Here is a 12,589-nt window from a genome sequence, read left to right on the forward strand (position 1 = left end):
AAAGGGAAAAAGATGGATTGTTCAAGAGATCGTGTGAGATAACTGTGTAGCTGTATGAAAATAACAAGCTGAATCCATCTCATAGCTCACACCAAGTACATTCTAGGTAGAGCAAATATCTAATTTTTTTAAGTACTAGGAATCAGCCTGGAGTTTAAAAATAACTGTGTAAAGTATGACTTTTCTAAATAAGACACAAAACCTAGGAAAAAGACTAAAAGGAAAAAGACTAAAAACATAAATTATATAACAATTTTTAATGTTTTTAATGACGGAAGCCTACCATATGCAAAGTCAAATGACAAAAGACAAATTGGGGAAAAATAACAACACACACGAAAGTCAAAGGTCTAATTTTACTTCAGAGGACTTATGAATCAGTAAGAAAAGAACATGAATAAGAACCACAAGGAGTTCCCGTCGTGGCTTAGTGGTTAACGAACCCTACCAGTGTCCATGAGGTTTCAGGTTCGATTCCTGGCTTTGCTCAGTGGGTTGAGGATCCGGCGTTGCTATGAGCTGTGGTGTAGGTTGCAGACTCGACTCAGATCTGGCATTGCTGCGGCTGTGGCTGTGGCTGTGGCCAGCAGCTGTAGCTACAATGCGACCCCTAGCCTGGGAACCTCCATATGCCGTGGGTGCGGCCTTAAAAAAAGCAAAAAAAAAATAAATAAATAAACAAACCAGGCCAGGCACGTCTCTCTGTAGGATTGCAGCTGTGACAGGGCAGGTCTCAGGTCTTTAAATCTTTTCCCCTCTTCCTGGGCCTCATGACTGGTCATATTGAATCCCTTGATGGGTGAATCTCTATGCGTCTCAATTCCCAGTAACAGCATGAAAGCCGGTTGCAAACCAAGTGCAGATAGGCAGGCATAACTTGAAGCATCCCACTCGACAGAAGGAAACAGCAGACTGGAGCCAACAGAACCAGAAGAGAGGAGTTCCCGTTGTGGCTCAGTGGGTGAAGAACCTGACATGGTGTCTGTGAGGATGCAGGTTCAACCCCTGGCCTCACTTAGTGGGTTCAGTATCTGCATAGCTGCCAGCTGTGATGTGGGTCGAAGATGCGGCTCAGATCTGATGTGGCTGAGGTATAGGCCTGCAGCTGCGGCTCTGATTCAACTGGGAGCCTGGGAGCCTGGGAACCTACATATGCTGCAGGTGCAGCTACTAAGAAAAGAACAAACAAACAAGCAAAAAACAAAAAAAAAAAACCAAAAAAAAAGGGAGACACTCTAGAAGACAGAAACCATTTAAACAAATTGGGAGTTCAAGTTGTGGCTCAGTGGGTTGAGAATCTGACTCATGGAGTTCCCACCATGGCTCAGCGGAAACGAATCTAACTAGCATCCATGAGGATGCAGGTTTGATCCCTGGCCTCGCTCAGTGGGTTAGGGATCCGGCATTGCCGTGAGCTGTGGTGTAGATGAGGCTCGGATCCTGTGTTGGTGTGGCTGTGGTGTAGGCCGGCAGCTGTAGCTCTGAGCTGACCCCTAGCCTGGGACCCTCCATATGCTGCAGGTGCGGCCCTAAAAAGACAAAAAGACAAAATAATAATAATAAAATGTATTTTCTGATCCAACTAACATCAACTGTGAACAAGAGGCATGAGGTCCACAAACACTCGAGACAGCGCCGTGTAAAGAAACCTCCAGAGCAGTGCACGTCAGTGAGGATTCTTGAAAACAGAGCTCTGACACCTACCCTTTCTTGCCCAGAGAGGAAGCTCCGAGACCTGGTGACTATTGCCACCAAAACCTTCCTCCGTCCCCACAAGCTCATGACCATGCTCCGGAGTGTTCGTGAGTACTACCCAGACCTGACGGTGATCGTGGCCGATGACAGCAAGGAGCCCCTGAAAATCACTGACAGCCACGTGGAGTATTACGCCATGCCATTTGGGAAGGTATATCCCTCCCAGAGGGGGAGACACGGGCACCTTGGGACCAGAGGGCCCCAGGGTCAAGTGGTACCCTGGTTGGGGCTGCTTCGGGGTTGGGGGGGACCCTCCCACGGCAGCAGGATCCTTGGGGGGCGGGGGGTGGGGACTCCTCTGAGTCCCCTGGCTGCCTCCAAATTCCCGGAGAAATCAGGTCACTCTCCCTTTCCTGCAGTGACGGGGTGGGTAATCTGTCTTTCCTCACGCTTGGTGTGGAAATTGATGGAGGTCCTTGTAAGCGACTGGCGGTGTCTGACGCTCTAAGGTTTCCTGATACGTAGGTCCCACAGCAGAGAAACCTCTCTCATGATTTCACCCTTGCTGGGGCGTCTCTCTCCGCGCCCCACACCTTCCCTCGAGCACACCGGGAGGAAGTGGATGTTACCCCTTCCAGAGAGCCCCACCCTCCAGCATCTTCCAGGCAACACAGGGGGAAAGGGCCACAAAGACTGTCAGGTGTAAAGGGACTTGCATCCATCCCTCAAACCACAGGGCCAAGGAGGGACTTTCTCGTCTCCAGAGAGTCCCTCTCCTTCTTCCAGGGTCTCTGAGACATGGACTCCCTTTAGCCCAGAGGTTTTCAGCCACTGTCTGGGGGGCAGCCTGACCCTTGGGAGCTGAGAAAGCCCCCAGGTGATGCTAGGAGGCAGCGGGGCGAGCAACCACGGGTCTAACCTCCCTGCCCTCGCAGGGCTGGTTTGCTGGCAGGAACCTGGCCATATCTCAGGTCACCACCAAATATGTGCTCTGGGTGGACGATGACTTCATCTTCAACAGCAAGACCAGGATCGAGGCGCTGGTGGACGTCCTAGAGAAAACGGAACTGGACGTGGTAAGTGAGCTGAGCGCTGCCAGTTCTACCCCATTGCCATCTGACGAGCCAGAGGGGGAGGGGGAGGAGAGGGCAGAGAGGAAAGGACAGGAGGAAAGAGGAGAGGAAAAGGGACTGGGGGCGGGGGGGGGGGGTGGAGGAAGAGGGAGGGGGGAGGGGAAGGGCCGTGCAGGAGGTGCAGCTCTGGGGTTGAGACTCTCGCACGGAAATGAGACCCGCGGATTCTGCTTCTGCCTCCATTCTTACTTTTCTTTGAACAAATCACACCAACCCCACTCCCCAGACTCACCGTTGTTCTGTCCTTAAAGTGTGTTGTGGAGTTCCCGTCGTGGCTCAGTGGTTAACGAATCCGAGTAGGAACCATGAGGTTGCGGGTTCGATCCCTGGCCTTGCTCAGTGGGTTCAGGATCCGGCATTGCCGTGAGCTGTGGTGTAGTTTGCAGATGCGGCTCGAATCGCCCGTTGTTGGGGCTCTGGCATAGGCCAGCGGCTATAGCTCCGACTGGACCCCTAGCCTGGGAACCTGCATATTCTGAGGAAGCAGCTCAAGAAATGGCAAAAAAAAAAAAGTGTGTTTAGGCACTTTTTTCAATCTTTTTTTTTTTTTTTTTTTAATCTTCTGTCTTTTTAGGGCCACACCTGCCCCATCTGGAGGTTCCCAGGCTAGAGGTCCAGTTGGAACTGTAACTGCTGGCCTACACCACACTTTACAGCAATGCCGGCCAGATCCTTAACCCACTGAGTGAGGCCAGGGATCAAACCTGCAACCTCATGGTTACTAGTTGGGTTTCTTAATCACTGAGCCACAATGGGAACTCCCAGTCAGTTTTTTTAATTGAATTTTTTTTTTTGCTTGGCCACACCTGCGTCATGCAGAAGTTCCCAGGCCAGGGATCCAGCCTAATCCCGCCTGTGCCACAGCAGTGAGAATGTTGGATCCTTAACCTCTAGGCCACCAGGCGGCCTAGGTTTTATTTCATTTTTATAAAATTTATAAAACCCTAATTTGTATTTTCTATTGGAGTAGAGTTGATTTACCATGGTGTATCAGTTTCAAGTGTACAGCAAAGTGATTCAGCTATACCCATTCTTTTACAGATTCTTTCCCCCACGTAGGATATTACAGAATAATTGCGTGTACTTCCCTTTGCCATACAGTAGGTCCTTGTCAGTTATCTTTTTTTTTTTTTTTTTTTTTTTGGTCTTTTTGGGGCTGCATCCGAGGCATATGGAGGTTCCCAGGTTAGGGGTCAAATCGGAGCTGTAGCTGCTGGCCTACACCACAGCCACAGCAACATCAGACCTGAGCTGCATCTGTGACCTACACCACATTTCACAGCAACACCGGATCCTTAACCCACTGAGCAAAGCCAGGGATTGAACCTGCATCCTCATGGATCACAGTTGGGTTCATAACCCACTGAGCCACAATGGGAACTCCTATCTATTTTATATATGGTAGTATGTATATATTAATCCCAATTTCCTCATTTATCCCTCCACCCCCTCCCCACGCCAGCCACCTTTCCCCTTTGGTAGCCATAAGTTTGTTTTCTAAATCTATGAGTCTGTTTCTCTTTGGTAAATAAGTTCATTTGTATCTCTTTTGAATCCACATATGTGGGATATCATATGATATCTGTCTTTCTCTGAATTCATTTAGTATGATAATCTCTAGGTCCACCTGTGTTGCTGCAAATGGCATTATTGCACTCTTTTCATGAGTGAGTAATATTCCATTGTGTGTGTGTGTGTGTGTGTGTGTGTGTGTGTGTGTGTGTGTGTACACCACTCATCTGTTGATGGACATTTAGGTTGTTTCCACGTCTTGGCTATTGTGAATAGTGCTGCCGTGAACGTTGGGGTGCGTGTATCTTTTGAAAACTGTGGTTTTCTTTGTATGCATCACTTCCAACTTCCTCTCTGGACTGGTGAGAGTTGGAGAGGAATGTGAGTGCTGCTCTGGTTTTGTCACACACCATCACAAAAATGAAAATGGCACAAAGCTATAAAAGCACACGTGCCCTTAATGACAATAAAAAATTAACACAGGAGTTCCCGTCGTGGCTTAGCAGTAATGAACCCGACTAGTGTCCATGAGGATGTGGGCTCAATCCGTGGCCTTGCTCAGTGGGTTAAGGGTCTGGTGTTGCATAAGCTGTGGTGTGTGTCCCAGACGTGGCTCAGATCTGGCATTTCTGTGGCTGTGGCAGTGACTGTGGTGTAGACTGGCAGCTGCAGCTCCAATTGGACTGCTAACCTGGGAACTTTCATATGCTGTAGGTGCAGCCCTAAAAAGACAAAACAAAACAGAACAAAAAACCCCACAAATATCAAAAGTTAATTTACACATGGAAAAGGGGGAAAAAAGGTGATGAATAGTTAATAATACTGCATTGCGTTCTTGAAATTTGTGAAGATACCCATACTGTGTAGAGGTGATGAATTCATTAATTAGCTTGCGTGTGGTGATCTTTTCAAAGTGTCTACATATGTCAAAACATCAAGCTGCAGGGAGTTCCCTGGTGGTGTAGTAGTTAGGATTTGGTGCTTTCCCCACTGTGGCCCAGGTTCAGTCCCTGGTGTGGAAATTGAGATCCTGCATCAAGCCACTACATGCCACAGACCAAAAAAAAAAAAAAAAAAAAAAAAAAAATCAAGCTGTACACCTTCAATACATACAGTTTTTTGTTTTGTTTTGTTTTGTTTTGTTTTTGTCTTTTTGTCTTTTTGCCATTTTCTTGAGTCCCTCCCGCGGCATATGGAAGTTCTCAGGCTAGGGGTCCAATCGGAGCTGCAGCCACCGGCTTACGCCAGAGACACAGCAGCGCAGGATCCGAGCCGCATCTGCAACCTACATCACAGCTCACAAAAATGCTGGATCCTTAACCCACTGAGCAAGGCCAGGGATCGAATCCGCAACCTCATGGTTCCTAGTTGGATTCGCTAACCACTGAGCCACGACAGGAACTCCTTCATACAGTTTTAATATATCAAAGATATCTCAATAAAGCTGTTTGGAAAAAGAAAGATGGGAGTTCCCTGGTGGCTCATAGGGTTAAGGATCCAGCATTGTCACTGCTGTGGCGCTGGTTCTATCCCGGCCTGGAAAGAAAGTGGATAAGTAGCACCGTGACCACAGTTATCTCTTATTCCAGGTGGACAGTCCCCCAAAGCATCTGGATTGACGAAGATGTCTCTTTGCTACTCTTCTAGAGACCCAGTCACAATAGCATAAATGACAAAAAAAGTGCAGTTCCTACCCGTGTAAGAATGCAAGCTGGGGAGTTCTTGTCGTGGCACAGTGGTTAACGAATACTACTAGGAACCATGAAGTTGCGGGTTCGGTCCCTGCCCTTGCTCAGTGGGGTAATGATCCGGCGTTGCTGTGGGCTGTGGTGTGGGTTGCAGACGCGGCTCGGATCCCGCGTTGCTGTGGCTCTGGCGTAGGCCGGCGGCTACAGCTCCGATTGGACCCCTAGCCTGGGAACCTCCATATGCTGCTGGAGCGGCCCAAGAAATAGCAAAAAGACAAAAAAAAAAAAAAAAAAAAAAAAAAAAGAATGCAAGCTGGCCCTATCGTCTCTTTCCAGGGTCATCCTGGTCCAGCTTCCTTCCCTGTTGTTCATCCATCTTTGTGGCCCTCAGCTGCACGGTCAGAAGAAAGGGGGAGAGAGGGAGTGGAAGACAACAGTTTTCTTTTAAGAATGTGGTCTTGGGAGTTCCCTTCGTGGCGCAGCAGAAATGAATCTGACTAGTATCCATGAGGATGTGGGTTCGATCCCTGGCCTTGTTCAGTGGGTCAGGGATCCAGCATTGCCGTGAGCTATGGTATAGGTCACAGACGAGGCTTGGATCTGGCGTTGCTGTGGCTGTGGTGTAGGCCAACAGCTGTGGGTCCAATTTGACTTCTAGCCTGGAAACTAACCACTAACCCCCTATGCTGTGGGTTCAACCTTAAGAAGCCAAAAAAAAAAAAAGGAAAAGATGAGAAGAATGTGGTCTTTTTAAAAATTGGAGACATCTGTTCTAAATCACATCCTTTCAGGGAGTTCCCACTGTGACACAGTGGGTTAAGAACCCAACTGCAGCATTTCGGGTTGCTGCAGAGGTGCTGGTTCAGTCCAGCGGGTTAAAGGATTTGGCATTGCTGCAGCTGCAGCTGGGATTCAAGCCATATGCTGTGGGCCATTTCTCCCTGCCTTCCTCCCTCCCTCTCTCTCCTCTTTCTCTCCCTCCCTCTTTCCCTTCCTTCCTCCCTTCTTCTTTGTAGGGCTGTACCTGGGGCACATGGAAGTTCCCAACCTAGGGGTCCCGTTGGAGCTGCAGCTGCCCATCTATGCCACAGCCATAGCAACATGGGACCTAGGCGATTTTGTGACCTACACCACAGCTTACAGCAATGCCAGATCCTTAACCCACTCAAGGAGGCCAGGGAGTGAACCCACGTCCACATGGATACTGGTCAGGTTCGATACCGCTGAGCCACAATGGGAACTCCAGAGGAGTGGGGAAATTTCATCTTTTGTAGGATCGTTGTCGCTTAATTTAGTCCACTTAAATCTCAGAGGGTTTGGAGTTTGTGGAGTTCCCACTGCGGCATAGGGGGTTAAGGATCCAGTTTGTCTCTGTGGAGGTGCCCATTCAATCCCCAGTCCTGTGCCGTGGGTTAAATTAAGTATCCAGCGTTGCTGCGTGGGGGTGGGGTGGGTTGCAGCTCTGGCTTGGATTCAATCCCTGGCTTGGAACTTCCATATGCTGCAGGAGCAGCTGCAAAAGGAAAACAAACAAACAAACCAAAAAACACCTCAGGGGGCTCATTTCCTAAGAGGAGTAAGGAAAGAACAGGCGAGGGGGTGGGGGGCAACTGGCAGATTCTGCTCTGCCTCCCTAGGTGATTATGATGGTTCAGGAATAGATGTACTTGCTTGTACTGCTTTGCTCGGGCTCACACATAGCTGCGCGCTCCCACGAGTGTGTGGTGTGCGGACAGACCGCGCAGAGAAGTGAGCCAGGGGCAGAGAATGGGAGGGAGACAACTTGAGACAAAGGCTTGCTCAGGAAGTCCACGTAGGGACGGCTGCACCCTGGCTGCCTCTCACCTGCACCCAAACGCGATCCCCCATCCTCGATCCTCCTGGATCCTTGTAGCAGAAGGGAGGGGAGGGAGTGGCCCTCTGGAAAGAGTGAGCTTGCTGGAGGGTAAGTGCAGCAGAGACTTTGCTGCCCTTTGGACTTGGCGGAAGTGTAACATGAAGGGTAGATAAGACAGGGAGTACAATTCTTTTTCTATTTTATTTTGTTATTATTATTACTTTTTTTTTTTCGGTCTTTTCGCCATTTCGTAGGCCACTCACACAGCATATGGCTGTTCCCAGGCTAGGGGTCCAATTGGAGCTGTAGCCGCCAGCCTATGCCACAGCTCACAGCAACGCCGGATCCTTCACCCACTGAGGGAGGCCAGGGATTGAACCCGAAACCACATGGTTCCTAGTCAGATTCGTTAACCACTGAGCCACAACGGGAACTCCAGGGAGTGCAATTCTTGTCGTGACTGAGGTTCAGTCCAGTAAGGCTTCCTGGCAGAGGCTACATGGATATGGAGTCTGTTCTCTAACAGATTTCTCCTCCCACTGCTAGGTAGGTGGCAGGGTGATTGAAAACACATTCCAGTTCAAGCTGTTGCTGGAGCAGGGGAAGAATGGCGACTGTCTCCACCGGCAGTCAGGATTTTTCCGGCCCGTGGATGGCTTCCCCGGTTGCGTGGTTACCAGTGGCGTTGTCAACTTCTTCCTGGCTCACACAGAGCGACTCCAAAGAGTTGGCTTCGACCCCCGGCTGCAGCGAGTGGCTCACTCAGGTGGGGAGGCTGGAAGGGCAAGAAGCGAGCTGGGCTTTGCCCTGGCTTCAGAAGTCTCTTTCTGATGGAGGGCAGGGCCCCACTGCTCAGGGAAGCGGCCCCTTCTTCCCAAACTAGGGAGCTCTTGGTCTCTCTTGCCTCCCTCCACCTTCGTGTCTCCCATAGGCTATTCCTGCTTCTCCGAGACACCCTTCTACCTCCTCTCCCTGCAGCTCTGCCCCTTCCCTCTTTCCTTGTCTTGCTGCTGCTCCTCCTTTTTTTTGCCTTTTTTTTTTTTTTTTTTTTTTTTTTTTGCCTTTTTAGGGCTGCACCCATGGCATGTGGAGGTTCCCAGGCTAGGGGTTGAATTGGAGCTTTTGCTCCCGGCCTATGCCAGAGCCACAGCAACACGGGATCTGAGCTGCTTCTGTGACCTACACCACAGCTCAGGGCAGCACCAGATCCTTAACCCACTGAACGAGGCCAGGGACCGAACCCACAACCTCATGGTTCCTAGTCGGATTCATTAACCACTACGCCATGACCGGAATTTCCTGCTCCTCCTTTTCCAGACATCCTTCTCTGTTTAGCTGCAGCTGGTGAGCAGCACCCCACCTCTTCCCCTCTCATTCCTCCCAGTCCTGGGGTCTACTAATCTGTGTCTCTCTGCTGATATCTGTCTGATCTTCCAACTCAGTGGCTTTGGCATGGGACTGAACCTCCCCAGAATAGAAGCTATGTCCCCCCGCCCCAGCCCTCCTCCCAGAGTCGCAGTATTGGCCCGGGTCTCTGGTTTGAAGCTCATGTTTCCTTCTCGCGCTCTCTCCCTCTCTTGGCAGAGTTCTTTATTGATGGGCTCGGGAGCCTGCTCGTGGGGTCCTGCCCACAGGTGATCATAGGTCACCAGCCCCATTTACCAGTGATGGACCCAGAGCTGGCCGCCCTGGAGGGGAACTACAGCAGGTATCGGGCCAACACCAAAGCCCAGATCAAATTCAAGTTGGCTCTCCACTACTTCAAGAACCATCTTCAATGTGCCACCTAAGGTATCTGGGCATTGGAAAAGCGCTGGGCTGCCTGGTTGCAAGTATCTAAGACAGCAGATACGGTGGCTGGGATACCAATATTTGAACTCCTCATAAGATAAGCATTGTAATGCCCAGGGAGCAGGGTAGGCAGGTGGGTCTGACTCCGTTACTGGAAGTTCCAATAAAAGTTCAGGGTCATTAGAAATGGACCAGTCACTGAGGTGGGCAATGGAGACTTCATTCATAACGATTACGGCGGAGTTTCCATCGTGGCTCAGAGGTAACAATCCAGACTGGTATCCATGAAGATGCGGGTGGGATCCCTGGCATGGCTCAGTAGGCTAGGGATCTGGCGTTGCTGTGGCTGTGGCACAGGCTGGCAGCTACAGCTCTGATGAGCCCCCTAGCCTGGGAACTTCCAGATGCTGAATGTGTGGCCCTAGAAAAAAAAAAAAGACCAAAAAAGAATAAATAAAAATTACTGTGTTATGATGCCTTACTATGTGGGAAGCATTTGCACATATAGTATCTCCCATCATCTGATTGCCTCTCACTGGGAAGAGTGTATCTTCAGTCAAAAAGATGGCTGCTGAGTCCTTGAAGGTTACTTGCTGGAAATTATATCACAGATCATCTCCAGCATCACTGTCCTCCACAAATTTTCCTTTGGTCCTACCTTGTGGACTCAGATAATGTGAAGAACCCAGGGTCCTTGCCTTGAGAAGGTGGCAGCCTCGTTCGGTTCAGTCCGCTAGTAGGATTGAGCAGCCAGGGTTGGGGGACCAGAGAAGAGAGAAGTCACAAGGGCCCCGGCAGGTGAGGAGAGCTCTGTGGAGTCAGCTCACCTGGAGCCCGGCACAGGGATGGGATGCAGGCAATTAGAGGGAGGCGATCACTGCGGTAAACCACGCCCTGCCAGAATAAAGGTTTCCCAGGCGTCAGACTCCCTACCATAAAGGCATATTCTCGGAGTTCGCATTGTGGTCCAGTGGATTAAGACCCCACACAGTCTCTGTGATGATTCGGGTTCCATCTCTGATCTCACTCAGTTGGTTAAAGATCCAGCGTTGCCGAGAGCTGTGGAGTAGGTCACAGATACAGCTTGGATCCAGTGTTGTTGTGGCTGTGGTGTAGACCAGCAGCTGCAGCTCCAGTTTGACCCCTGGCCAGGGCACTTCCATATGGTGTGGGTGCAGCCATTAAAAAGAAAAAAGAGGAGTTCCCGTCGTGGCTCAGTGGTTAACGAATCCGACTAGGAACCATGAGGTTGCGGGTTCGATCCCTGGCCTTGCTCAGTGGGTTAAGGATCCGGCATTGCCGTGAGCTGTGGTATAGGTCGCAGACGCGGCTCGGATCCTGTGTTGCTGAGGCTGTGGGGTAGGCCAGCGGCTACAGTTCCAATTGGACCCCTAGCCTGGGAACCTCCACATGCCGAGGGAGCAGCCCTAGAAATAGCAAAAAGACAAAAAACAAAAAGCAAAAGAGTTTCTTTTGGGCTGATTTGGAAGCAAAAGTCAAGGCACAAACAATAACCGTCACACAGCCCTCCCTTCAGCCGTGACTTTTCAGGCACAACCGAGCAGCCTGGACCAAAACCACCGACAAAACTATCCTTCCAGGACGGTGAATGAAGACCCTCGGATTCTTCCCGCTCAACTCCAAAAGCCAGGACAAGTTGGTGCAAATAATCGTTTGGGCCTCCAGGGGGAGCTCAAGTCCACTCTGTGGCCGCAACTTATTCCCCCGCCCCGACTCTGCTCAGGAAGGAAAAGCGCTGTGACTTTCAGAAAGGAGGAATCCTATTGGCTACTGGACTAGGGGCCTTTTTCTTATGTACCTGGGGCCTGTTTCCTTCTGGATGCTCTCTTTCCCCAAGTCTTGGGAAGAGCCCTGTTTTTGATTTTTGATGGACCAACAATATATACAAGCCACTACAAAAAGTGCATCTACTAGAATACAGTTGTCTGCAAGGTACTGGAAATGTGACCCAAACTGTATCTCTCTCTCTTTCCTTTTTTTTTCTTTGGGTTTTAGGGCTGCACTCTCCGCATATGGAAGTTCCAGGCTATGGGTTCAACTGGAGCTGTAGTTGCTGGCCTACACCATAGCCATAGCAACATCGGATCTGAACCCACTGAGCAAGGCCAGGGATCAAACCCACAACCTCATGGTTCATAGTCGGATTTGTTAGCCACTGAGCCACGATGGGAACTCCACTCCCACTCCCTTCTCCGGCTTTTTTTTTCTCCGCAGCACTTACTGCTCTCTCGCAGGCAGGGTTCCTTCTCTCCCTCCAGCATTTTCTCCCTCCCTTACTTCCATTGTCTGCCCCCTTTCCATAGAAGGTAAAAGCCATTTTCTGTACAGTTGTATCTCTGGTTTATGGTTTACTTCTCTGTGGCTGGGTAACAGATGACCCTCAAATTTCAGTAGCTTAAAACCAACCCGGAGTTCCAGTCGTGGCTCAGTGGTTAATGAATCTGACTAGGAACCATGGGGTTGTGGGTTCGATCCCTGGCCTTGCTCAGTGGGTTAAGGATCTGGCGTTGCCATGAGCTGTGGTGTCAATCGAAGATGAGGCTCGGATCCCACATTGTTGTGGCTGTGGTGTAGGCTGGTGGCTACAGCTCCGATTGGACCCCTAGCCTGGGAACCTCCATATGCCGTGGGAGCAGCCCTAGAAAAGGCAAAAAAAAAAAAAAAAAAAAGAAGAAAGAAGGAGAGAAAGAGTGGTAGAATGAAAGCATAAAGGTAGGAATGATTTCAGCAGGAGTCAGTTTTCATGGGGAGCTAATAGCTGTGACCACTGCCATATCCCTGAAGGATCTGAACCCGACTCAGCTTCCCTCAACCCCCACCCTCTCCCCATGATGTCCTCTTATAATTCAGCTCCACCTCTGCCCAGCTCTGCGATCTTGGGCAAGCTCCTGTTATGGGGATTAAAAGAGATG

At 50.0% G+C, this 12,589-nt stretch overlaps 1 protein-coding gene across 16 annotated transcripts in view; it reads left to right on the top strand.

Annotated features, from left to right (window-relative positions):
- The window catches only part of LOC110255214 (beta-1,4 N-acetylgalactosaminyltransferase 2), a 34,071-nt gene extending 22,063 nt beyond the window's left edge, over positions 1-12,008 (top strand). For 6 of the 16 annotated variants that reach the window (XM_084984715.1, XM_084984719.1, XM_084984723.1 and 3 more), the window contains 4 exons: positions 1,719-1,906; positions 2,631-2,771; positions 8,412-8,631; positions 9,450-10,137. In XM_084984715.1, the coding sequence (XP_084840841.1) occupies positions 1,719-1,906; positions 2,631-2,771; positions 8,412-8,631; positions 9,450-9,655 (755 nt within the window). In that variant the 3' untranslated portion in view covers positions 9,656-10,137. Of the gene's footprint in view, positions 1-1,718; positions 1,907-2,630; positions 2,772-8,411; positions 8,632-9,449; positions 10,138-11,257 lie in introns of those variants that run through there. The other 10 variants (XM_084984716.1, XM_084984720.1, XM_084984724.1 and 7 more) reach the window with 4 other exon arrangements.
- Positions 12,009-12,589: the final 581 nt, after the last annotated feature.

This window comes from Sus scrofa, chromosome 12 (genome assembly GCF_054392235.1).
Source record: "Sus scrofa isolate SSC_HxYL_T2T_F1_AM1 chromosome 12, Sscrofa_HxYL_maternal_Yorkshire_Landrace_v2.0, whole genome shotgun sequence".
Classification (NCBI taxonomy): Eukaryota; Metazoa; Chordata; class Mammalia; order Artiodactyla; family Suidae; genus Sus; species Sus scrofa.